The 27807-nt window shown below is 39.1% G+C and overlaps 1 protein-coding gene across 3 annotated transcripts in view; it reads left to right on the forward strand.

Moving 5' to 3' along the window:
• AUH (AU RNA binding methylglutaconyl-CoA hydratase) overlaps positions 1-27807 on the forward strand; it is a 165765-nt gene that overhangs the window by 67855 nt on the left and 70103 nt on the right. For all 3 annotated transcript variants that reach the window (XM_003795010.2, XM_023516241.1, XM_023516240.1), the window contains 2 exons: positions 13653-13745; positions 15594-15650. In XM_003795010.2, coding sequence (XP_003795058.1) covers positions 13653-13745; positions 15594-15650 — 150 coding nt within the window. The remainder of the gene's footprint in view (positions 1-13652; positions 13746-15593; positions 15651-27807) is intronic.

The following is a 27807-nucleotide window of genomic DNA, read 5'->3' on the forward strand; positions in this document are numbered from 1 at the left end:
CAACTCAGGTAAATTTGGGATGTTGTATGAAGCCATGACACTGGGAGAGACACCCAGGGAGTTACTGTAGAGAGAAGTTGGCGGTCTGTGAGGTGCCGTGACGTTTAGAGGCTGAGGCCAGGGTGGGAAGAACCAGAGAGGTCAGCCAGAGTGGGCAGGTAGGAAAAAAGCAATATTCTGAAAGCTAAGTGAAGAAGGTATTTCAAGAAGGAGGGCTTCATCACATGCTGCTGACAGGCCACGTAAGGTGAACAGTAAGAAGTGACTACTGGATTTTGCACCTTGGGTGTTATTGATGATTTTAACAAGTACTTTTTGTAGAGGAGCAGTGGGGCTGCGGGCAGCTGCTTCCCTGGCTGGCAGAGGATGAAACTCTATCCTGAGGGTGATTTTGACAGCTTCCTTCCCCCTCCCACCCTTCTCCTGCAGCTCTAGTTTTGACTGTTGGGCTTTTTGGTGTGGGTCAAAAAACTAGTTAACTGAAACTTGCCCAGATTATGGATAAGTATTTCCCATGACTTGACTTCTTGTAGATAAACTGTTAATGAGACTATTTGGAAAGTTTTTCCTCAGAAGTATGTATACATATTTCTGCGAAGCATAACATCTGATTTAGCTTAGTGATAATCTCTTGACTGTTCAGAGTCTTTGAATATGAATAAGGTATGAATAATTCCTCACCAAGGTTTAAGGTATTAACGTTTGTCGCTCAGAGCATTGTCCTTATGTTCATTTTGATTTCCTAAGATGTTAAACTGAGGGATGTGCTTCTCCACTTAGAGCTCTCCCTTGTATCTCGCTTTATACCTTAGAGGTTCTTGAGTAATGAGCATGAAAGAGCTGTAAGTTCTAGGTGTGTCATCCGTTTTAAGCTTTGCATTTGATTTAGAGGTATCTGATATTTAGGATTGATCTTTTTAGACGTCAGTGGTTCATTTTATATAAGAAATATATATTATATTACCATTTTATATAAGAAATAGCTTTTTTAGGTATTTTATCTTTGTTTCACTTCATCTGAAAAATAAACCCTAGCTTATTTCAAAAATATTTAATCAGTGCTACAGCAACTGTTATAATACAGTTTGAGATTATTCACTGTTGTAGTTTGTTTACTGTTGCCTCAGTTGTTACTTTATTTTTATTTTAGCTGTATTAAGAATTACTTAATAAAGAACATTTTCAAAGTTTTCAAAATTGTTCGCCATTCTGCCAAGTAGACTTGAAATGTTTGTTTCTTTTCACCATGTTGTTTTTTTTTTTTGTTTGATGGCCAAGGAGTTATTTTTTTTTTTAAATGTAATTAATGTAGTTAAAGTTGAGTCAATTCAGCATGTATTTTATTAACACTTTTTAATTTTCCTATATACCTAATTTGAAGTAATGACTAGAAATTGGAAGTGCTGTATTAGGTGTGTGAGAGATTGGTTGGTAGAACAATGGTGAACTGTATTTGTTTGTTTTCCTTACAGTGATTTGCAGATCTCAATTTTAGTTTTCTTTATCCTCTTGCCAAGAATGATGGAGAAGGAAAACAAGTATCTAGGCGTCAATTCTTTTCCTTTACAAGTTGCTAACATCTGTCTCCTGTTGAATCATAGTTTCATCTATAGTTAAACTTCACAATTTATGATTTATGTCTCTCTCTTTCCTTTTTTGGAATTTTGTTGCCTTTGCTCACTTTTTTTTTTTGCCTTTGCTCACTTTTGTTGGATATTAATCACATAAGGACTTTTGACAGTTTTTGTGAAAATGATATCATTTTAGCAGGAGCAATGGGGTTTAAGCTCTGTCACTTCAAAATATTGTATTACTCTGGAATGTTCTAAGATTTGACAAGAATTCACTTCAAAGGAATCCCATTTAATTGTTTTGGCCTTTCTATGAGCGTTAGCTTTTAATTCCTTAAAGAATAGTTGGGCATGTGTTTATGTAATATTTAAAACTTTTCAGCAGCTAACCTCAGTTCTTTCTCTTGCACATAAGTAATTATTGTTAATATGTACATTTTTATGCCTTTTGCTGACTTTTTTTTACCTGAATATGTCTGTATCTGCAGACAGAAGAATATCTCTCTTATGCAGCTGTTCTGCTCATTTGTTAGGACTGTAGATGTTTTCTTTGTTTTTAACTGAGTTACCATACCCTTTCTGTAAATTTCTGTTATTTTTCTTATGTTCTGCTTATAGTTGGGTTTTGCTTTATGACCTACATAGTCTTTTTCTTACTAGATGAGTACAGCTCTTTTAAAAATACCACTGTGTTTGGTGTTAGTCCTGTCAGGATTTTCTGTGCTTGCTTTCTTTTTTTTTTTTGAGGCAATGTCTCCCTCATTCACCCTGTGGTTGAGTACCATGGCATCACAGGTCACAGCAACCTCAAATTCTTGCACTCAAGCAATTCTTTTGCCTCAGCCTCCTGAGTAGCTGGGATTTCAGGCACCCACTACAATGCCTGGCTATTTTTAAAGATGGGGTCTCATGCTTGCTCCAGCTGGTCTTGAATTCTTCTTCTTTTTTTTTTTTTTAACTTTATTTATTTTATGTTTTTATTATTTTTTTGAGACGGAGTTTTACTTTGTTGCCCTTGGTAGAGTGCTGTGGCATCGCAGCTCACAGCAACCTTAAACTCTTAAGTACAAGCATTTCTCTTGCCTCAGCCTCCCAAGTAGTTGGGAGTACAGGCGCCTGCCATAGTGCCCGGCTGTTTTTAGAGACCAGGTCTCGCTCTGGGTCAGGCAGGTCTGGAACTCATAAGCTCAGGCAGTCCACCCGCCTTGACCTCCTAGAGTGCTGGGATTATAGGTGTGAGCTACCACACCTGGCCTGATTTTCTATGCTTTCTGATATTACAATTTAAAAATCGTCTTTGAGACTTTACTTCTTTTATGTTTACCTGGATGGAGTTGGAACACATTCTTCGTAGTAAAATATTTTAAGAATGGGAGAAAAATTACCCAGTATACTCAATATTATTATGAAACCAGTATATAAACACACACTCACATGACTGATAAAACACAAATGTAGTCTAGGGAGGGGTAGGAAAGGGGGGAGGGCAGTTGGTGGGATCTCACCTAATATACACAATGCAAGGGTATATTTCAGAATAACTTAAGAGTAAATTTTAAATGTCTTACCACAAAGAATAAGTAAGGTGGTGGTTATATTAATCAGTTTGATTTAAGCATTCCACATTGTAAATCAAATCATCACATTGTACCCCATAAATGTATGCAGTTATGATTTTAGTTAAAAGTTAATAAAAAAACCATCTTAACTAGGTTAGGTGCTTTTTGGTTTGCTCTGTGTATGGGTTTATTCTAATGTTAGTGGTTTTATTTTTGTACTACCTTGTTATCTTTCTTATATTCTTATATAGTATGCGTGATCCATTATTTCCTAGGAAAGTTCTATTCATTTCCTATAATGTGTGATAACAAAATTGGTATATTTCTAATTTGAAATTCTTTCCTCCCACCTTATCGTCTTACTATTTTCTTTCTGTCTTTCTCTTTCAGATTAATATGGGGATACATACGATTACATTACTTAGTTTATTTTTGTAAGGTTGTAGTTGTGCCCTTCACATAGGAAATGTGAAATATACCGTGCAGTGTACCTGTTGAGTAGGAGTTTACCCAACCCCTTCCCCCTCACTCCTTACTTGAATTTAATTGAGTTTTTCTCTCATGTGAACATGTAGTTGTTAGTCTACTGGTTCTAATTAAGTACTGAGTATGTGTGGTGCTTGTTTTTCCATTCTTGTAATACTTCACTTAGGAGAATGTTTTCCAAATCCATTTAGTTTGTTACAAAAGATATGAAATCTCCATCTTTCTTTATGTCTAAGTAGTATCCATGGGCTACATATACCACAATTTAGTAATCTATTCATGTATTGAAGGGCACCTGGGTTGTTTCCGCATTTTTGCAGTTGTGAATTGTGCTGCTATACAATTCTTATGCAAATGTCCTTATGGAAAAATGACTATTTCCCCTGATAATGGGATTGCAGGATCAAATGGTGGGTCTACTTTTAGTTCTTTGAGGACTCTCCATACTTCTTTCCATGGGGGCTGTACTACCAACAGTGGATGAGTGTTCCCTTCTTTGTGCACCCACGCCAGCAGAATCTGGTGCTTTGGGACCTTGTGATTCTCACTGGGGTTAGGTGAATCTCAAAGTAGGTTTGATTTGCATTTCCCTGATGATTAGGGATGATGAGCAGTTTTTCATGTGTTTGTTGGTCATTTGTCCTCATGAGAAAAGTTTCTGTTCATATTTCTTGTCCAGTTTTAAATGGGGTTGATTGATGTTGTTAATTTTCTTGAATTTTTTGTGGAATTTGGTTAATGGACCTTTGTTGAATTTGTAGCAAGCAAATATCTTCTCCCATTCTGTAGGTTGTATCTTTGCTTTGTTAATCGTGTCCTTAGCTGTGCAAAAACTTTTTTATCTTGATCAGATCCCATTTATTTTTGTTGTTGCTGTGGTTGCCACTGCAGTCTTCTTCATAAATTATTTCCTAATTCTGATGAGATTAAGAGTTATTCCCTGCATTTTCTTCTAGGGTTTTTATAGTTTCATGTCTTAGATTTAAATCTTCTATCCATCATGAATTAACTTTTGTAAGTGTAAGAGGTGCAGGTCCAGTTTCAGAATTCTACCAAATCTTCAAAGAACAGCTTGTACCTGTGTTGTAGAATCTATTCCAAAACATTAAGAAGGAAGTAACCCTTCCCAACTCGTTTTATAGACCAAGTATCAGGAAAGGACACAACAAAAAAAGAAAACTATAGACCAGTATCATTAATGAACATTGTTGTAAGAATACTCAATAAAATCTTAGCAAACAATTAGGCTACGTATCAAAAAAATAATTTATCATAACTAGATAGGCTTCATCCCAGGGATGCAAGGCCGATTCAGCCTGTGGAAATCTATAAACATAATTCACTGCATAAACAGAAGTAAATACTATTTTCTTTATACAGTAGTTCTCCCCCTTTTCTGTGGGGGATATGCCCCAAGACCCACCAGTGGGTATTTGAAACCACAGATAATACTGAACCATAAAGTTTAATTAGTAAATGCAGAACAGTAAGGTAATTAATAATAATAATAAAATAGAACAGTTTATAACAATATTCTGTAATAAAAGTCATGTGAATTTAGTCTTTCTCATAGTATCTTATGGAAAGATAGTATCTTATGGAGTACTATGCTAAGCCTTCTTCTTCTGATGAAGACCAAAAAGGCATGCAGTTTCATCATGCTATTCGGATTGGCACACAATTTAAAACTCATTTATTCATTGTTTCTATTTGGACTTTTCTATTTATTATTTTTAGGCTGAAGTTGACCCTACGTAACTGAAACCCCAAAATGTGAAACTGCATATAATGGAGGAGTTACTATAATTTTAAATTTACTCATATTTCTGTTACTTGGTATAAGTTTTAAATTATACTCTCTATCAACCTTGTGTATAAAAGATTAGGAAATCAGTATACTTTCTTTTGTTGGATTTATCATTTTCGTATCAGTCAGGTCACATCAATTTTTTTTTTTTTTTTTGAGACAGAGTCTCACTATATTACCCTCGGTAGAATGCTGTGGTGTCACAGCTCACAGCAATCTCAAACTCTTGGGCTAAAGCGATTCTCTTGCCTCAGCCTCCCAAGCAGCTGGGACCACAGGCACTGGCTGCTTCAAGCAGTCTCAGCCTGTTCCCCTGCCCCGCCCTCTCCTGTTCCTCCACCCTCTCTCCCGGCCTGTTCCCCTGCCCTATGGGCTCTCCCAACCTGTTCCCATGTGCCCCCTAGTTGAAGCATGAGAAGTCCCAAGTTTCACAAAAACCTCCCAAGTTCCCAGAGGATGAACAATGGTGGAAACCCACCAAGGCTGTATTAATCATTGTTAACCATTGTGATTTAAGCTATATCCATTGTCAACCAAGACTGTATTAATCACTGTTACATAACTATAACCATTGTGATTTGAGATATATCCATTGTCAACCAAGCTGTAACTCTGCCAACGGCAACGTTCCTTGTACCTCCTGCTTGCTTATGCTACGCAAAAAAATGATGGAAAAAAAATAGTATAAAAAGACAGCAGGCCCTGCACTTCACCGCCACCTGTCTCCCAGAGCAGCAGCCCCTGAGCAGGTGCAAATAAATCACCAATTAATTGCATCTAAGTGGGGTCCAAGTTATCTTTTCAGGTTGTGAAGGTTATTTCACCGCCACAATGCCAAGCTAGTTTTTGGCTGTAGTTGTCATTGTTGTTTGGCAGGCCCAGGCCGAGTTCAAACCTGCCAGCTGCCATGTATGTGGCCAGCGCCCTAGCCACTGAGCTACAGGTGCTGAGCCAGGTCATATCATTTTTTAAAAATAGATTTATTGAGGTACAGTGACATAAAGTAAATTGTACATATTAAAGTGTCAGTTTTGATAACTTTTGACTTGTGAAGACATCTCCACAAACAAGATAATGAATATGTCCATTCCTCCCCCAAATGTCCCCCAAATGGCCAAAGGGCCATTTGCAAACCTTTCTCTTGCCCCTCTGCACTATTCCCTGCCTATTCTCAGACAATGCTGAACTTGCTCTCTAATTAATTTCCATGTTTTAGAATCTTATATAAATGGACCATAGTAATTTTTGTATGTAGTTCACTAGCATAGTTTTTTTTGACTCATCAATCTTGTCTCATAATCCAATAGTTCATTTTTATTGCTGAGTAGCGTTCCATCACACCTTATGTACCACATAATGGATACCTGGGCTTGTGTCCGTATGGGGCTGTTAACACATAAAGCTGCTACATTTATAGATCAGGACAGCAAGTAGCACTATTGTGTAGTTAATCATTGTATTATCCAATGGATGGTCAGATTGTCTGGTTCTCTGTGGAGTAGCTTAGGTATCTGAGCTCTTCAAAGTTCATTGTGTATATAAATCATCTGGGGGTTTGTTAAGAATACAGATGCTGCTAGGGGTCCTCAAACTTTTTAAACAGGGGAGCCAGTTCACTGTCCCTGAGACCGTTGGAGGGCTGGACTATGGGCCCCGGGACGAATCGGCTGCTAAGCAGGACAGGCAGCGGTGACAAAAAAACCCGGCAGGCTGGATAAATGTCCTTGGCCGGCTGCATGTGGCCCATGGGCTGTAGTTTGAGGATATAGTAGGGTTTAGTTTAGTAGGGTTTAGTAGGCCTGGAGTGGGCCCTGAAATTTTACATTTCTAACAAGCTTACAGGTGATGCTAATGCTACTGGTCTACAAACCACACTTTGAAATAGCAAGGATATAGACCTGAGAGTTCGTCAAGCACCATGGTAATGATGTGTATATTTTTTTCCTGCAAGGTGAAAATAAACAACTCATTCATTGTATCGTGTTACCTGGAAGTAACTACATTTGCCACGTCAAGTAGCATTTTAAGTGCCAAGAGTTTTTTTAGAGGTGGAACAACCATCAAAAGTGGAAGTCATTCCTCAGTTTGATTAATAAATGTAACCTTGCAGGTAAGGTTTCTGAGTGGGAACCTGTGGGGTTTAAAACCCTGCCTGCCTCTCATCTCTGCATCGCCCCCAGAGAGGCTTTGATTTGGAATTTTGGTAGGAAAGGGATGTTCTGGGGTTGACCCTTTCCTATACAGGGTTGACCTTTTAGTAGCCTATATAGTCATATACTGGGGCACTGCCAGACTGGATTTGGAGACGCCCAAAGAAAATTCCAGTCAGAACTCTATTAAGGTCAACTGACTGGTGCTTTGGAGCCCGTTACTGAAATGGACCCAGTGAACTATGATGCTGCTCCAGGTCTCTAGAAATTAGTGGAGCACAAAGCCAGGATGCTCAGACTCCTAGAACCTCAGCATTTCCCTTTTCTCGGATATGTATCCTTAGGGGAAGGATAGGTTGGGTGGCTCACACTGTTGTCCTTCTTCAAGGCTCTAGGCTATAGTGTGAGAATTAGTGATGGTTAAGAGCCAGACCCTGGAGCCAGACCACCAATGCTCAAATCATGATAACAGTACCAGACAAGTAACAGGAAGAAATTTTATCTTTTTTTCCTAGTAACCAAGTAAATTTATTTCTCTTTGCTGTATGAATTGATATAGCCTGAAAATACCTCTGTAAACATGCATGCGGGAGGGAATGCTAGCCTTTGGCTATTTATTCTGGATACAGGTAATACCTTCTATAAGGAATATTGCTGCTATCCAGCTATTTTTCATCACAAGTTGTAGAATTTCTCCCTTTTATTTGGATTTTAACCTAGTGTTGGAATTGAGGTGTGATTATTTAGACTACTGTTACCTTTGGCTTTTGGACACATGCTTGTACTTGAGGCTCCTTGCTCTTGGGACTCCTGACTCCTCACCTCTGGTGTGTCCATGGGCAGCCACACTGGCCCCTGCAGCAACCCTGGTGTGGGCCTGCAGGAGCGCTGAGGCCCAGCCAGCCTGCTGGCTTTGCTTAGGCCTTGTTTTGTTTTTGTGGTTTCTTTAAAACCCAGTGACAGAAATAGGAGAACACAATGATGTTATGTGAAATATTTACGGAAATTAGGGATAATCAGGAATTCATTGTAATTTTTAGTTAACTTTGATTTAATTTCTGTTCTCCTAGAAAGATTTCAATATTCAGACTTCGAGCATACTACATGGGGAAATGTTTGGTTTCTGTGTTTTGCATAGGAACACTCTTCTTCAAGCAAATCCAAATTTAAAAAAAATCATAGTTTGACTCGAGCGTTTTTTTCTTTAAAAGTGATATTTATTTATTTATTTATTTATTTTGCAGTTTTTTTGGCTGGGGCCAGGCTTGAACCCACCACACCCGGTGTATGGGGCCAGCACCCTACTCCTTGAGCCACAGGCACTGCCTAAATTGATTTATCTTTTTCTAGAAGCAGATAACATGCCCAATGTGTTGTATTTATTTGGGAGCTGAAAATAGATACTTTCCTTTTTCCACGTTCATAGCTCTCTGCTTTCAGGCCATGGGGTCCCACAAACTACCAAAGTGAGTCAGAGGCCTTCCTTACAGCTGCCCCCCTCCTTAAAATAGCAAACAGTTTAATTGTTTGCTTTAATTATATTTTTAGGAGCATTTCAAAGGATTATTATCTTCTTTCTCATACCTGGCTCATTTCCTGGTAGAGAACTCAAAATAGTATCTGATCCTGTTGGTTGCATAACGCACTGAGTCATCATTTCTTCCTATTGCTGTTGGGAATAGCCATTACTCAGTGGCCTTGCCGTCCTGTCGTGTTCGTCTGCTCTCCTGTACAACTGCCATTTTGCTATTTCTTTGTTTCTTTGAAACCGATAATCTGCCATTCTAAATGTATGTTTTATTGAGTTTCCTTGATGACTAAGTGCTTTCAAGTAGAAGAAATACTAGATGTAAAAAACCAAAACAAAACCACCACCCCCCACCCCCAAGCATAACAGGTAACTATGAAACCAGCATGTGCTTTGAGATGATGAATGTTTTTCTGAAAACAGTTTATTGAAACAGACATCTTTTAGGGGAAAATTAGGATTTTGTATAGCTTTAGAATTTATGATATTGTAAAACAGCTAATATTTAATTTCTCATTAAATATTAATTAAGCTGTTCTACTTAATTCTCTAGTAGGAAAAAATTATGGACAGCTTTTTATAATGCTTAACTTCATTCATATTTGAAAATAGCAAATAGTTAACCTTTTTAATAATTTGAGAATATTAGTATCCTGTTTTCCTTGTTTGTTTTGTATTAAGGGCCCCCAATTCTTTGTTATTTTGTCTTATATATTTCTTATAAGTTGTATTTAAAATTTATATTTTTCTTATAAATTGTAAGGCCCCTTGGGCCTGAGTCTTGTTGCTCTTAGAATTCCTGTCCCCATCTTCAGGCCACAGCCCTCACCTCTGGTGTGTCTCTTGGCACCTAGCCTGGCTCCTTTTATAGCAACCCTGGTGTGGGGGCCTTTGACAAAGCAAAACAAGCCCTGGCATTTTAAAATTTTATCCCCTTTAGAAACTTAATTTCTCAAATTCTTAACTATCACATTTTAAAATAATTTTTATTCTGAAAAATATAAGCATATAGAAGATAGCATTCTGTTATCTATATTTAGAATCATGAAAACCTGAGCATGTACTGACTGGTCTGAGCCCTGAGCCCCCCACCCCTGCCTCAGCACGCTCACACTGTTCACCCCCAAGTTCCTGCCACTCTGGGTAAATGCCGCGCTTGATTCACGTGGAACCTGGAACATTCGTCCTCAGTGTGTGCCCTCTCCCTCCAGCTGAGTGTCCCCTAATTCCTACCTGCGAGATAGTGTCGGATCCCACAATGGAGAGCTCAGACTACCAGAGTAGTAGATTGTAACCTGTACTTCACCAGCTGGCTGTGTATTGGCAATTCCCACTGTAACCTCCTTGGTTTCAGTTGATTTGCTAGAGCACTAACAGAATTCAGGGAAATACTTTGCACATGTCCACACATTTATTATTATAAAGGGTAGGGTATTACAAAGAATACATGTGAATAGCGGAGGAAGAGATACACAGAGTGAGGCAGGGGAGACGCGTGGAGCTTCCATGTCCTCTCTGGGCATCTCCTCGTGTTCCTATCCAGAAGCCCTTCCAAACCCTGTGCTATGGGGATGTTTATGGAGACCCCAGTAAGTAGTCCCAACTGATTAAAATCATTGGCCATTGGTGATCAGCTGAACCTGCTACCTACCCCTCCTAGGAGATTGAGGGTGAGGCTGGAAATCTCATACCTGTAATCTTGCCTTGGTCTTCCTAGAGACCGACTCCTATTGTGAAGCTTTCTAGGGTCCCCCAGCCACCAGTCTTCTTATTAGCATGCTAAAGACACTCTTACCACTGCGGAGATTCCAAAGGGGCTGTATGGCTGGGAACAGGGATGAAGACCGAACATGTATTACATAATGTCGCAGCTTCTGGCAGCTACTTGGAGAACACCTTAACACTCGTGCAGCTCTTTCTCTGTGCTACTCACTCCACTTTGGAACTTGTTATTCTTTCCTGTAGCTCTGTAGGACTACACTTACTTATTTTAGTAAGAAAAGAGGTTAATAATAAAGAAAAAAGTAGGCAAAATGCCACGTTTAATTTAATAGTGGAGGAAGAGGCATTGAAAACCCTGCTTGTTTATCCTGGAGTGGCAAGGTGGCCATTGAGCAGCACTGACAGTGAAGGTTCTAATAGAAAATGTGTACAGAGTGCCATGGAAGGATAAATGGACATTTCCCTTTAAAGACAAGTAGGGACTAGCCAGGCATTCCAGGTGGAGCCCCACCTTGTACAGAGGGGCTTTCCGTAGGTAGGGGCTGGAATAGAGTGTGTCTTTCTGAGGTTGGATAAAAGGCACAGTAGGCAGAACTTAGTTCCAGGAGCCCCCCATGCCATGCTAAACATTTACTGTATTTCTATTCTGACGATGGAGTAAGTCATTCTACAGTTTTAAATAGGGAACAAGCCTGTGTTTGCATTTTAATTACCTTATAGGAAATGGGGAAGGTACATCAGAAGGCTGCAAGCTGCAGGTGAAGATCAGTCAGGACTTCTTGCTGGTGTGAAATGATGGGACTCAGAACTCTGGCAGTAGAAAAGGGATGGAGGCTTGGAGATTTGTGAGCTATAAGGACTTAGAAAAAAATTGGATATAAGGGTCTTGGAAAGGAGAACTTCTGGGACTTAGTGAATAGCGTTGCTGCTAAACCAAAATAGAATCTAGAAGGATTAAAAAATGGATTGGGACATGATAAAGATGTAAATGAGTGTGTCTGACAGGCTAGTGGCTGTACAGTTTTGAGAGATTTAGATTTGAGGTAGAGATTTGGCCATCATTAGTATTATAGGCAGTAGTAAAATTTGTAGGTGGGAATGAGAACTCCTATGTAGAACTTTCATTCAGTGAGAAGGTTGAGAATCACCAGAGGCAGGTGGGAAAGCAGGAAAGATGAGGGACTCAGCAGCCAAATGAAAGAGAGGAATTGAAGGGGGGAGCGTGCACTGGATGTTGCTGGTGACTGGTGCAGGAACAGTCCCAGGGGTTTGGAGGTGAGTGGGTAAGGTACCATGGATGTGTGTACTCTACTTCTCCCAGAAGCCAGTCTGTAGAGGGCAATCTGGAGGGCCTCAGGCAGGTCTAAGGAAAGGTTTGGGTGGGAGAGACTTGAGATTGGAGAGATCACAGATTGAGAGCGTCTGGAAATAGATAATCTCTCTGGCCAGGTTGTTAGGAAGGAAGATGGCGTGAGAGAGGATAACAGAGTTGTTGGATTTCACTTACAGTAGCTTGAGATGACCTTGGGAACCACTCAGATTAACTTGCCATTGATTTTTCTTTGCTTTCTTTTCCACATAAAATTTATTAGATATTATTTGCACATTACTCTCATTTACCAGCAGTTAAAGCTGACATAGCTGTCTGGTATTTTCTTTGCACAAAGTGCTGGAGAGCACATTTGAATGTGTCCTGTCCTTTTAAGTCCCTACCTCCCCCATAAATGTTCAGACAGGAACAAATAGTGAAATATGGCCTGAGCAAAAGCCCTGGCCACCCTCGCTCTTCCAGGAGTGCCCTGCCTCCTGTGGCAGTGCGTGTGTGTTCCTTTCTGTCCTTGTCAGACTGGATCTCAGAATGGGGCTGATGAATCCCTACGGATGAATGAGTAAGACTCAGTATACTGCAGCAAAGTTCTATGTTTTAAAAGGGGTCAAGGAGTGAGCCTCTGTTTGGGAATTTCACGTATCAAAAAAGCTAAGAGAGACATGAGGGGGGGCAGCTGTTTTTAAAATCCACCTTCTGTTTATCTATCAAGGTTGGCCAGCCTAGCTTCACATTCCCACAGTCAGAAATAAAACTAATAGAAAGGGTTTTGCTTCACAGAATAAGTAACACAACTAATCACTTTCTGAACTAGTTATAAAAATGAAATCTGGTACGTTATAATTTACAAAGCCACGTTAGCACAATACTCTTTCTGGACTCAAGAAAGTCCAGTTTTGAGTTCTATGACTGGTTGATCCCTTCCTAGTCATGCCTCTGGGCAGGTTCTTAAGGCTCTTTGCCTCTGAAGTGGTAGAGCCTGGTGGCTGCCAACTCCATTTGTAGTGCCAGTGCTGCTGACTAAGTGACAGAACTTGAGGGCTGAAGCCACAACAACCACTTGACTGTTTCTTTCTTGTTTGAGCAGATGTCACTTCTTTGAATGAGACTCTTTCTTTCTGAGCACTGAAGTAAAGGATCACGAATTTCGCTATTATACATAAGCCATTTCAACTTGAAATTTGTATGAACCAAACATCTCAGAAAATTTTTAGGTTCTTAGATTAAAAAGTCATAGAACTGTGATTCCATTAATTCAGCAAAAAATATTTATGAAAGTTATTCAGTAAGGCTTAAAGAGATTATTGTACACTTTGTGATGGAACACTATACAATCATTATTTAATGTTTTAAAGAATAATGATGGAAATGCTTAAATTCTGTTAAAGGGGTATAACAGTGTTTACATGATATCCTATTTAAAATATATGTTCACAGAAAAATATTTACAGTGAATCACACAATGAGGTAATGATCTTATGATGTTTTTCTTTGCATTTCAGCTAATCTTCCTGTGCCAACAATTGCAGCAATAGATGGGCTTGCATTAGGTGGTGGTCTTGAACTGGCTTTAGCGTGTGATATACGAGTAGCAGGTGAGAATTAATCTTGTTAAGACATAATTTTTAAAAAAATGAAGTTTGTGTTTATTCTTCAGATAATTCTAAGTATTTTATTCTGCTTGTTATTTAGTGGAACATTTTTTTAAAAAGTCACCTGTTAGATGGTGTATTTGAAATTCTCACTTGAAAAAAATGGTCTTGTATTGCTGCTTGGGAGAATTTGGGTTGGACAGAACTGAGTTTGAAATCATAGGTCCTGCCCTTTCTAGATAAGTCTCTTTCTCTTTAGAGGGCATGGGGAAAATGACTGTTAATGTTATGAAGATTAAGAGAACTAATCCACGGATGTACTTAGTCCAAGGCTAGTCACTGTCAGCTACAATAATAATAACTCAGTCTTTTTGAAGTTCACTCTCTTGGTAAGTGGTTTTCTGAGGATGATATGAGGTGAATATAACTTACTGCATGCTGATTGGTGCCCATGCCATTCCAGCATTTGGCACGTGCTCACCTACTCCATCTCCCTGACAGTCCCATGAGTGGGTTCTTTGGGGGTACAGGTGAAGGTTGGAGCAGAGAGCAAAGAAGTAACAGCTCTAAAGAAGTGACTGGGCTGGCCTTGCAGCCTACACCGTTTCACTAGAGCAATGTGCACTGCTCCCACGTATTATTGGGTCATAGTACTGTATACAGTCTTAGCTTTGCTGATGTCCTCGCTGTCCAGACTGAGATGTGGGCATCACAGACAGAGCTGTCGCTGATCTTCCCTCAGTTCCCACTGTCACTTCCGATGTGGCCACATATTAAAAGTTGAGTCAACAGAATCCAGTTTTTAATAATTATATGAGACATTTCCTTGGGATTTGGAGCTACCAGTCTAGGTGTACTGGTGTACTTTTTCCTCCTTTTTACTTCATTTCAGGTCTCTATTAGCTTGTTATGAAATCACTGGGTTTGAAATTGAAAAGCTAAGGTACATGCAGTCCATTTCTGAAAGAATGCAGGATCTGGGAATTAAGATGTGGAAAGTATTGTAAGGACATTTGGCTATGCAAATAAAGAAATAATTAAGATATTCTAAAGCAGCTATGAAAACAAAATGAGAAGAGGAACCTTATCCAGCTTAGAACAGTAAAACCATTCGTCAGAAAATAACTAGAGACTTGGGCTTGAAAAGTTGCCATATCTGATATGATATATTAAGCTGTTTGGTCTGGGGAATTATGTTCAAGCAGCTAAAGAATTCATGCTTGTCAGACACAGTCTCTTTCCTGATTCTGAATAATTAATGGGATGTAAGCCTTCAGCTAGGGATTAATAATAGCAAGTCTAATAATGTAGCTCTGGTCTTTCTGCATCAAAAAATCAATTCACTGCCAAGAAATTTTTAACCATGGCTGGGTGCGGTGGCTCACACCTATAATCCCAGCACTCTGGGAGGCTGAGGCGGGTGGATTGCTTGAGCTCAGGAGTTTGAGACCAGTCTGAGCAAGTCTCTACTAAAAATGGGAAAATTAGCTGGATGTTGTGGCGGGTGCCTATAGTCCCAGCTACTTGGGAGGCTGAAGGAGGATCATTTGAGCCCAGGAGTCTGAGGTTGCTGTGAACTATGATGACTCCATGGCAAACCCTAGGGTGGCAGACTGACACTCCGTCTCTAAAAAAATAAACCAACAATTTTTTAAGGAAATAGTGTTGTGAGTCTTCTAAAATATGTCATTTTGAATATTTATTTCCACAACTAAATGCCTTTTGAAGTGATTTTAGTAACAAAAGTATAGTGAACAGTACTTTTATTTTATCTTATTTTAAAACTTTTCAAGTAGTTATATTTAAATGTGATGATATGGTTGGTACTTAATTTTTTTTCTTTCATTTCAGCTTCCTCTGCAAAAATGGGCCTGGTTGAAACAAAGTTGGCGATTATTCCTGGTGGAGGTATGAGATGTTTATGCTCATCTCTCAGTAACCTTGATTTGTTATTAGAAACAGATTATAAGGCAAGGACATGTTAATTAGAAAGGAGTATTTTAAGTAAAGAGACTAGTGCAATATTGTATGGTCCTCTGGCAAAGTCCCTATTCAAAATACAGGAACATATTAGAGAGATTGCCTGTTTGGTTCCAGACCACTACAATAAAGCAAATGTTGCAATAAGTGATTCTCACAGAGTCTTTTGTTTTCCCAGCAGGTAGAAAAGTTACACTGACACCATACTGTAGTCTATTAAGTGTGCAACTGCATTATGTCTAATATAGTGCAGCTACTTTAATTTAAAAATACTTTATTGCTGAAAATGCTAACCATCAATCATCTGAGCCTTTACTGAGTTGTAATCTTTGTGGTAGGTCCTGCCTTAATGTTGATGGTCGCTAACTGGTAAGGGTGTTGGTGGCTGAAAGTTGGGGTGGCCTTGGCAATTACCTCAAATAAGACAATAATGAAGTTGGCTACATCGATCGGCTCTTACTTTCTTTTTCAAAGCTTTTTTTTTTTTTAATAGCTTATGATGCTGTTTGATAGCACATAGTAGAACTTCTTTCAAAATTGGAGTTAGTTCTCTCAAATCCTAAAACTGCTTTATCAACTAAGTTTATATAATACCCTAAACTCCTTTGTTCTCATTTCAGAAGCATTTATAGCAAACAAAACATTCACAGCGTCTTCACTGGGAATAGATTTTGTTCTTAAAAAACTACTTTGTTTGTTCATCTCTAAGATGCACCTGCTCATCTGTTCAAGTTTGATCATGAGATTACAGCACTTCCATCTCATCTTCCGGCTCCACTTCTGATTCGAGTTCTCTTGCTAGTTCTACATCTGCAGTTACTTTTTCCACTGAAGTCTTGAATCCCTCAAAGCCATCCATGGATATTGGGATTAACTTCTTCCAAATTCCTTTTAAATTTGATATTTAGACCACCTCCTGTGAATCACAAATGTTCTTAATGTTATCTAGAATAGTGAATCTTTTCCAGAAGGTTTTCCATTTACTTTGCCCAGATCCATCAGAGGGATCACTATCTATGGTAGCTTTAACCTTATAAAATGTATTTCTTAATAAGAATTGAAAGTAGACATTACTTCTTGGTCTGTAGGCTGCTGAATGGATGTTGTGTTAGCAGACATGAAAACATTAAATCTGCTTGTCCTTTTCCATCAGAGTTCTTGAGAGACTGGGTACATTGTCAGTGAGTAGTAATATTTTGTAAAGAATCTTCTAAGCAGTAGTTCTCAATAGTAGGCTTGAAATATTCGGTAAACCATGCTGTAAAAACATATGCTATCTAGGCTTTGTTGTTCCATGTAGTAGCCACAGGCAGAGTTGATTTAGCATAGTTTCTAAGGGCCTTGGGATTTTTGGAATGGTAAAGGAGCTTTGGCTTTAAGTCACCAGCTGTATTAGTCCTTAGCAGTAGGGTCAGCTGTCCTTTGAAGCCGGGCATTGACTTGACTTCTTCTCTCTAACTATGAAAGTCCTGGGTGGCATCTTCTTTCAGTATAAGGTTGTTTTGTTTACATCAAAAATATGTTGTTTAGTGCAGCCACCGTCATCAATAATATTGGCTAGATCTTCTGGATAACTTGCTGCAGCTTCTCCATCAGCATTTGCTGTTTCACCTTTATACTATGGAAACGCTTCTTTCCGGAAACCTCATAAACCGACTTCTTCTAGCTTCTGCCTTTCTTCTTCAGCTTCCCCACCTCTCTCAGCCTTTTTAACTTTAGAACTAAAGGGCATCAGGATCTCGTTCTGGATTAGGATTGGGCTTAAGGGAATGTTGTGGCTGGTTTGATGTGCTATTCACATAAATCTTTCTCCTTCTCAGGGTTAAGGCTGTTTGACTTTCTTACTGTTCACGTGTTCCCTGGAGTATCACTTTCAGTTTCCTTCACATGGTTTTGGCCCGTCTGGGTTTCTGACATGCTTTCCTCACTAAGCTTAATCATTTCTAGCTTTTGATTTCCAGTGAGAGCTGTGTGACTTTTCCTTTCACTTCAACACATAGATACGATTGTAGCATTATTAATTGGTCTAATTTCAATATTGTGTTCTCTGGGAATAGAAAGACCTCATTAGAGGGAGAGAGATGGGGGAACTGCCAGTATGCGGAGCAGTCAGCACACAGAACATTGATTAAGTTTACTGTCTTATGGATGTGGTTTGTGCTGCGTCAAAACAGTTATAGTAGTAACACCATAAATCCCTGATCACTACAACAAATCTAATAATAATGAAAACATTTGAAAGAGTGTGGGCATTACTAAAATGTGACACAGTCAGGGTGGCACCTGTGGCTCCGTGGGTAGGGCACCGGCCCCACATACTGAAGGTGGCAAGTTTGAACCCGGCCCCAGCCAGACTGCAACAAAAAAATAGCCGGGCGTTGTGGTGGGTGCCTGTAGTCCCAGCTACTTGGGAGGCTGAGGCAAGAGAATCACCGAAGCTCAGGACTTGGAGGTTGCTGTGAGCTATGATGCCATGGCTTTCTACCAGGGTGATATAGTGACACCTTGTCTCCAAAAAAAAAAGAATAAAATGTGACACAGATACCTCAAGTGAGCACTTGCTGTTGGAAAAATGGTGCTGATCCTTGACGGGTTACCGCAGACTGTCAAGTTTATAGAAACCCAGTATCTGTGAAGCACAGTAAAACAAGATATGCCAGCATGCTCTTGTTAGTGCATATAAATGGTGACGACGATGGTTCTTAAGTTTTAAATTATTGTGCTAGTCACATTAGCGCTGTTTGGATCTGTTTTCCTAAAGGATGACATGGATATTTTGAACTGTTAAGTTTACATTTAAACGTGTGTACCCTCCCCAAGAGCTTCAGAGTCCGGAGTGGAGAGGAGATGGGGTTTCCCAGGCTTCATGCCATCTTTCTTGTGTTTTGGCAGCAGGACAAAAGTTGGGGTTAGTGAGTAACTTGGATTTGGAGCTAAAGAGGTATTGGTCCTTCTGTTCCTATGGAAAGCATAGGTGAGCTGCTTCTGTTGGAAGAGCTGTTTAAGAAAGCCCCTTCCCAAAATTAATAATGAAATCTTGCATCATCCAGTACATCTGAAGTGTTTGCCCTTTTGATTTAGAGAATTTGGAGATATTCTCATTTTGTGAAGTCATTCTTTCAAAAAGTAGTTTTAGGGCGGCGCCTGTGGCTCAAAGGAGTAGGGCACCAGCCCCATATGCCGGAGGTGGTGGGTTCAAACCCAACCCCGGCCAAAAACTGCAAAAAAAAAAAAAAAAAAAAGTAGTTTCATTTAAGGATATACACATTATAGTAATCTCCTTTGGTACCATTTATGTATCATAAAAGGCCCTTATTAGTGTATGAATGAAATAATAGTAACTGTAAAAATTAAGGTCAGTGTTAAATATTGCAGATGTGTTTGAATATGAATAAACTGTGTGTTTAACCTTGTGATTATAAGAGTATTTATTCTGATGAGGTTATATAGATAGAAATTAAAGCATAGGTTATAGTGAAATCGAAGACTGCCTAGATCAAAGACTCAGTACCTTTTCTACCTTGGTAATCGAGGAAAATGCTGTTCTTGTAGGCCAAACGCATGTGATACCTACCTGTTCCGTTAGTTCTACCTTTTTCACTATGACTAATGAAAGCACAAGAAGGAGGATTTATAAGGAAATGGATCCACATGAAAAGAATGATCAGATAACTAACATGTGAAATAAAGATTTAGAAAAAGGATGACATTTCATGTTTCTGAAATTTTAAAGAAGTAAGCATTTATTGGAAATTTGGATGTACCTAATCCCAGAAAGACAGCGGCTGTAGCGGGGTGACTGGTGCCGCCCTTTTCTTCTTGAAAGACATACCAACGTGGAACATGAATGTGACCTTGTTTGGAAAAAAGGTCTTTGCAGGTATAATTAAGGATCTTGAGATGACATCATCCTGTATTATTTTTGAATGCCTTAAATCCAATGCCAAGGCACAAAAGAGGAAGGAGGTGGTGTGAAGGCAGAAACAGAGAGTGGAGTAAAGCATCCGCAGGCCCAGGAGTGTGCAGGCTGCCCACAGCCCCCAGAAGCCCACGGGGGAGGGAAACAGACTGGCTTTGCCTCAGCCTCCCGAAGAACCAACTCTGCAGACACTTTGGTTCTGGACTTTTGGCCACCCAAACTGTGAGAGAATAAATTTCTGCTGTTCATTACCACCAGATTTGCAGTAATTTGTTATAGCAACTAATAAAATGATTTTTTTGTGACTTGAAGTAATTTTTTATGGAGGTGGTTAATTTTCGGAGGTGGTTAATAAATGGTGAAAATTAGGGGTGGGAACAAGAGGGACTTCCTAATTTGGGTATTTACTATGTCTTGAACATGCAGTGTTTTGTGCTACCACCCTCAGAAGGCAGACTGGTCATGTAAGTATTGTTTAGTTTGATTAGATGAAGAAAGGTTAATACTAAAGCAATGAGAGTGATAGTTTTAGAAGTGAACTTCCATCTTCTCAAGAGCTCCTGCCATGTGAGGTGTAGAAATTAGAATATTTTATCCTATATGCTTAAGTTCTTTGGGATCCTCTTCAATAATGGATGGCTTAATTAGAACCTACTTTTTGCAGATTTGATTGAATTTGTACTTTATTGAATAAAATTGTTTTTACTTTTTGTTAAATAAATTTGTCATAAAAATCAGAATGCTTTGACCTTTTCCGACTTATTTATAAGAGATAGCTTTCTATTTTTTTCTATTTTTTTCCTCCTGAGTTCAAACAGTGTATTTCAGTTTCTTTTTTAAGACTATGAAGCTATTTGTTTTTTTCAATTTTTGAACACAAAGTCTGTCTTTGTTGCTAGGGCTAGAGTGCAGTGGAGTCATCATAGCTCACTATAGCCTCAAATTCCTGGTTTCAAGTAGTTTTCCTGCTCTAGACTTTGAGTAGCTAGGACTATAGGTACATCCCACCATGCCCAGCCAATTCTGTTTTGAGAGAATGGTGGTCTTGCTGTATTCCTCAGGTTGGTCTTTACATCCTGGCCTTAAGAAATTGTCCCACCTCTGGTCCCAAAGTGCTAGGATTATAGGCATGAGCCACCATGAATAGCCACTATGAAGCTTTAAAGTTCAGAGATCATAACATGTTATAGAGCACTGAATTTTTAATAATAATGAAGCTGATTATATATGAGGCTATGTATTCACATTTATTTTATTTTATTTGTTTGTTTAGCAGGCCAGGACTGGGTTCGAACCTTACACACAACAACCCTCCTCCCCGCCCCCCACCCCCCCTTGCTGTGCAGGGGGCCAGCACTCTAACCATTAGCAATGGGTGCTCTAAATATGCACATTTAGATAAAATGAGGTACATGTAGAATTTTTGTTCACTTTTACATTAGTATGATGTTTCTTTCTTTTTTTTTTTTTTTGCAGTTTTTGGCCAGGGCCAGGTTTGAACCTGCCACCTCTGGTATATGGGGCTAGCATCCTACTCTTTGAGCCACAGGCGCCACCCTGTATCATGTCTTAAAACATCCTACATAATGCCTGTTTTTTGAAATAGCAGAGAGGTTTGTTTTAAATAAGCTTTTATATGTACTGCCTAAAAGAGCTATTTTGAATTTTTTATGTAGAAAATCCTCTTCTGCTTTACCCACGGATTTTTTTATTCATAGATATTTTTTGCTATCTCCTTTTCTCTGCTTTCTCTTTTTCATAGTATCAAAAGACGGCTTTAAAAAAAAATTCTGTTTTTAAATTGGTGAATTTTGCCTTATCTAAAATGATCTCTGAGATGTCTTCCCTTTTGCTACAAAACATTTCTGTTAACTGTTACAAAGCACTTTTTTGTTAGAGACACAGTAGATGATACTTCATTTTTTTCTTCCTTCTCAGTGGATCTCTTTAGGCTAAAAGAAGATGCTTCACTTGCTTTCTATGAGAGATGCTTGTATGAGCAGCCAAGGGTGTGATCTTCAGGGGAGGCTCGGCCATTACCAGGGAGCGTTCCTCCCCTTCCAGCTCCCTCAGCTCTTCCAGACACGAGTAGCTGGTAACAGCCAAAAGGTGGCTAGAAGATAAGTGGGAACAATGCACATACAGGGAGAGTATTGTGGAAATAAACCGTGCTTCATTTTTCCTTCCTTTCCTTTTTCCTTTCCTTTCCTTTTCTTTCTTTCTTTCATTTTTTTTTTATTTTTTTTATTTTGGAGACAGCATCTCACTCTTTTGCCTTGGGTAGAGTGCCATGGCATCAGCCTAGCTCACAGCAACCTTAAACTCCTGGGCTCAGGCTATCCTCTTGACTCAACCTCCCAAGGAGCCCGGACTAACAGATATTCACTACAACACCCAGCTAATTTTTCCATTTTTCAGTAGAGATGAAGTCTCACTTTGCTCAGGCTGGTCTAGAACTCGACCTCAAGCAGTCCTCCTCCCCTGGCCTCCCAGAGTGCTAGGATTACAGGCATGAATCACTGCTCCCAACCTTCATTTATAATATTATAGAGGAAATAAATACGTGTTTAGGTAAAATGCATGAATTGTAGCTAATTTAGGATATGTGTGTGTAATAAGTCTGGCAAATAATGTTCCTCCAAGTTATTACAGATCCATAGTTCCATACTGGGCAGCATTTGATAATCCAAAAGAAGCTATATCTCACCATTTGAATTTACTGTATACTTGATAAAGACAAAAGAGTTAACACAGTGCTACTGGTAGTCATATCATCACTTCTGGCCTTTTGTAATAGCAGTCTACAGGGAAACAGTTTATCAAAAAATAGCAAAATAGCATTTAGTTTTCTATTTTTACTTGAGCCTGGATAGGAGTAGGTTTATTTTAAAGGAATGCTTTATAATCTGCTGTAAAGTTCCATTATAAAATAATTATTTTGAAGAGATAGTAATATTCCCAATGAACATGAGTATTAATGGACCACTGCTATCACGCAATTTTAAAATTCATACTCTCAATTTCAGTTTTTATTAGAAAGGATATTTTTAATACCAAGTAACATTAAAAGTACAGAGTTTAATGAAAAGTATGAAGAAATGTAGAAACATATTAAAACAAAATTAAATTTCTTAGTAATTATATAAAATACAATTAAAAGATGGAATATTATTGACTGTCAAGTATGTAATTCAGTACTTTTATTTGTAATATATATTTGGTAACAAATTTAAAATACAAAATATAATGTTACTGATTTAAAAGCACTAGCTGATTTACAGATAATTAAAATTGTCGTCCCAGTGACTTACCTATAAATATTTCAGATTTTATTTGGGATTTTTGTACAGTATATAGCCCTAGGTTTTTCTCCATTTGTTCTCACCTTTAAGAAAACATTTAAATTTTTTATCTTTTCCCAACTGAGGGAATATGCAAATATTATAAAATAAAACTTTTTTTTTAGAAATATTTCCTAAAACAATACCACCCTTTAATGCATTTATGAGAACAAAATACAACAAATTCAGATAATTAAGATCTTTGACAATTTAGGAAGTTTCTTTAAATGTACACAGAAGGGTCAGGGAAGGTGGTTCTTGCCTATAATCTTGGCACTCTGGGAGGCCGAGGTGGATGGATTACCTGAGCTCTGGAGTTTCGGACCAGTCTGAGCAAGAGCGAGACCCTTCTCTAAAAAAGGAAGGTGCCCAGGTGTGGTGGGCGCCTGCAATCCCAGCTACTTGGGAGGCTGAGGCAAGGGCCTCCCAAGAGTTTGAGGTTGCTGTGAGCTGTGACACCACAACACTCTATCCAAGGTGACAGAGTGAGACTTTGTTCCAGAAACAACAACAACAAAATCGACACAGAAAATAGTGTCAGAGCCCCTCATTTCCTGTTTTTCTCCTTTTCTTCTACTGGAAGTTTTGGGCTTAGTGTCAAGAAATGTGACTATAACTAAGATCACTATTAAGGCTTCTTGCTTGGTACAGTGCTGTGGCCTAGATACCTAGTGTTTCCACTGCTCTGCCAGTAATTTTTTGTTTATCCCAGCTGTTTTTGGGAAATTCTCAAACTTTATGAAATCTGAAATGCAAGAAACATACATCTTTCTATCCTTCACCAAGATCTCTCTTTCCTATTTGCTTTCTCGTGCCACTGCCGGTGCTTCTCCCAAAAGCATTTCAAAATAAGTTGCATTGTTACAACAAGGTGAACCTTTAAATATTTCAGCATGTGTTTTCTAAGGATACGAATGATCTCTTAAATAACCAACATTGTTGCCACCCTTAAGAACATTAGCATTAATTTATTAAGTTGTATCATTTAATATGTGAACCATATTCAGATTTCTCCCATTTTTCTGTAGCTAGTTTTGGATTTGTTCTGGTTTGGTGTTCCTGTTTGAATTCTGCATCTAGTTTTGCATTTGGTCAGATCTATGGTTTTTTATATCTAGAAGGGTACCCAATGTTTTTTCTTTTTAATAACACTAATTTTGTCAATAGTCTTTTATTTTTTAATTTTTCATGTTGAAATGATTTCAGACTTAAAAAATAGTTGCAAAAATAATATGAAGCATTCCTACCTTCCCTTTACCCAACTTCCTCAAGTATTGGCATCTTCTATAACTAACTATGGCACAGTTGTGGAAAGCATATGGTTAACATTGACATACTATTACTAACTAATCTGTAGGCCTTATTCAGACACTACCGTTTTTCCCACAAGTGTCCTTTCTCTGGTCTGAGTGAGAGCCATTCGGGACCGCAAGGCTGCGTTGCTGTGTTTCTCTAGTCCAGTGGTTCTCAACTTTCCTTGTGGCCCTTTAATACAGTTTCTGTGGGTTGCCACCCAGAGATTGAGAACCGCTGCTCTGGTCCCTTGTGATCTGGGGGTTCCTCAGTGCATGTATGTCTTTAAAGAGCTTGACAATTTTGAAGTGTGCTGGCCTATAATTTTATAGACTGTCTCAGTATTTGGGTTTGCCTATGTTTTCTCCTGAATAAATTACAATTAAGGCTATGCATTTTTGGCAAGAGCACCATGGAAGTGATGCCGGGTTCTGCTGAGGGCATCCTGTTGGGGGTGCGTGATGCCCATTGCCTCATTCCTGGTGATGGTGACTTTTCTTTAATTTGAAATATGGTATTTATTTATTTATTTATTGTTTATAGTATTAAGTTTTTCTCTTTTTAGTAGTAACAATTTCATATATGGTGTTTTAAGCATTCATATATGGTGTTGTAATATGTATAGTATTCCATACTATATGTATGGAATGCTTAAATAAAGCTAGGTAACAGGTATGGCCGCACATACTTATACACCCCCCACTAACTGCTCAACAGAATTCAGGCAGATTGTCTTCCTGAGGTTTATACATTCTAGATTTTACTTAGTATGAAATCCTCATGGTTAGGTGTAGCTTTAAAAGTTTTACCAAGAGCTCCATGTGGACAGTGTTGTGTATCTTATTCTATTTCGTTATGTGGCACTTAATATTAGGTTCTCCCACTCGTGGTGACGATCATCGTGGTCACTTGGTTAAGGTGGATATACTTTTAGCATTCTGTTAGAAACTTTGTGGGGAAATAGTCTTTACTAATTACTATTGACCTTGAGTATTCCCCTAATTCTGTGCATGTGTGTGTGAGAGGGAGAGTATTCTGGACAGAGAGAGCACACGTGCATGGGAGTGTGAGTGTTCACGCCTCCAGTTCTGGCTTGTTTTCTCTCTCCCAGGGAGAGAGACTCAAGGGCATCACTGTACGTCACTGTGGGCCATGTTTAGCAATAAGACAATCTTCTGGCATGTTTTCCAGGAACTCTATTTTAAGGTGTGTCTGTGACATAAGGACAGAGTTTTAAATCCTGTGAGTGTATTTTCTCCTGAAAACAGTAGTCATTTTGGAAAGCTTTGTTTATAACCTTTGTTGAAATCCTTTTAGAATTTTCATCAGAATCTGAGGTTATCGTTTTGAATACCCTCACCAGTGACTCATCTTTTATTCTATTTGAGTGAATTTGATTCGTAAATAGCAAAAGATCTTTCTGTGCCAAATCTTGATTAATAAGGTCATGTTATTTCAAGAACAAGAAAAGCCTAGCAACAAAAATAAGAGGCTTGTATGATGTCAAACATTTTACCAATGATGTGAGTAACGAACAGCATTGCTGGATTTAGCGTATTGCTTCTTCAGGTTACTTCCCTAAAAGCTAACACTCGTTCAGCTTGTTAACATACCTCACATATACATGAGCACCCACTGCAAAGTTTTGGTGATAGTTTTTTATGTTTAAATAGGGTTTTGGGAGATACTTGTCCACTTCTCACTGAGTATAGGCTAGTTTGTAGTTGGTGTAGAGGAAACAGGTATATGTAGCACTTAGCAGTGTTGTTTGGAATTGACCACCTAAAATCTGGTAGGAGAGATTAAAAATGTGTACAGGTATCATAACTGCCCACAAATGTACACATATATATATTTATTTATTTATTTTGAGGCCAAGTCTCCTTCTGTCACCCTGAGTAGAGTGCCATGGAATCATCATAGCTCACAGAAAGCTCAGACTCTTGGGTTCAAGTAATCCTCCTGCCGCAGCCTCCTAAGTAGCTGGGACTAACAAACATGTGCCGCCACACCCAGCTAACCTTTCTATTCATACCAGTGGTTCTCAACCTTCCTCATACCACAATGTATTTTCATTGTCAAAAAGGAGTCGCCACCCACAGGTTAGAATCACTGATTTATAGTGAAGATGGGATCTTGCTCTTGCTCAGGCTGATCTCTGTCTATTGAGCTCAAACAGTCTACCCTGCTGGGTCTCCCAGAGTGCTAGGATTATAGGCATGAGCCACTGCACCCTGCAACTGCCCTTTATAATAAAGTCGTTGTAGTCAAACAGGAGTAAGGCAATTTAAAACTGGGACTTAGGAGTTCAGGAAAAAATAGTTGGGTGTTCCAGCAGTCATTATGAAAGAATAAAAAATAGATCTAGTTGACAAGGCATACAGGGTGGGTCCCTGGCTACTTCTCTGACTACAGCTCCCACTGCTGCTGCTCCCCTTGCGCATACACTGTGTTCCAGGCATATTTCTTCACTTGCCTTAGTAAACATTTATTGAGTCATGTGCTGGTGTAGACACTGAGGATATAGCTGTGAACAAGCGAGGCAAGACTCTGCCACCAAGCAGCTGCATTCTAGCACAGGAACAGTAGACGCAGCAAATGGTCAGTTGTGCTTTTTGTCTGAAGTGAAAGTGGTATAGAAAAAGAAATAGGGTTAAGAGTCTGAGAAGGGTTAGGGGTTTGTAGGTTAGAACAGGGAGGTCAGAGCAAGCCTCACTGAGAATGTAACATTGAAGTAAAGACTTAGAGGAGTTGAGGAGATTAATCCTACAGACATGAGGAGGAGCATTGCAGACAAGGTAACACCCTAAAGGGCTTATATGGGAGTGTGTTTCGGACACTGACCCCATGACTGCAGCTGTAGCAGGGGAGAGGAGGAGAGTGGTAGGAGACGCCACCAGAGAAGCAGTCATAGAGGTATTAATAGCCACTGTGAGAAGGGGATTCAAGATAGGTTTATCAGGAGAGGTATGGCATGTTCGTAGATACCTAGAGGTTCATTGTGATCACCATGCTAAGAGCAGCTGGTAGAATGGCCACATCAGAAGCAGGATGCCTTCCTTTCCTGCAAGGAGCCTTTGCTGTAGCTGAATGTGACGGGGGCTTGGACTAGGGTGGGAGTGGTGGAAGTAGTGGGGTGGGATGTGGTTAGGCTTGGGGTATCTTTTAAAGATGGAACCAAAAGAATTTCTTCACAGACCGTATGGGGAGCATGAAAGACACAAGAGATGCAAAGAAGGACTCCGAGGATTCTGTCTGTGGAAACTGGAAAGAAGTTCCTTTCTACTGAGATGTAGAAAGCTATCAAAAGAGCAGGTTGGAAAGTGACTATCAAGAATATTGTTTTGGACATGTTTTGTTGAAAATGATGAGTAAATATCCACTGCAGTGTAATCAGATAAAAGGTTTATTGTACAAATGTGGAATTTTAGGAGAGCACTCTGAGTTGGGGAAAATAAAAATGTGAGATTCATTTTTTCCTGGCATCTATTGGCTTGGTCTAAAAGCATCCTGAAACACAGAAATGGATGTT

This window comes from Otolemur garnettii, unplaced genomic scaffold, assembly GCF_000181295.1.
Source record: "Otolemur garnettii isolate 467f Iridium unplaced genomic scaffold, OtoGar3 scaffold00088, whole genome shotgun sequence".
Classification (NCBI taxonomy): Eukaryota; Metazoa; Chordata; class Mammalia; order Primates; family Galagidae; genus Otolemur; species Otolemur garnettii.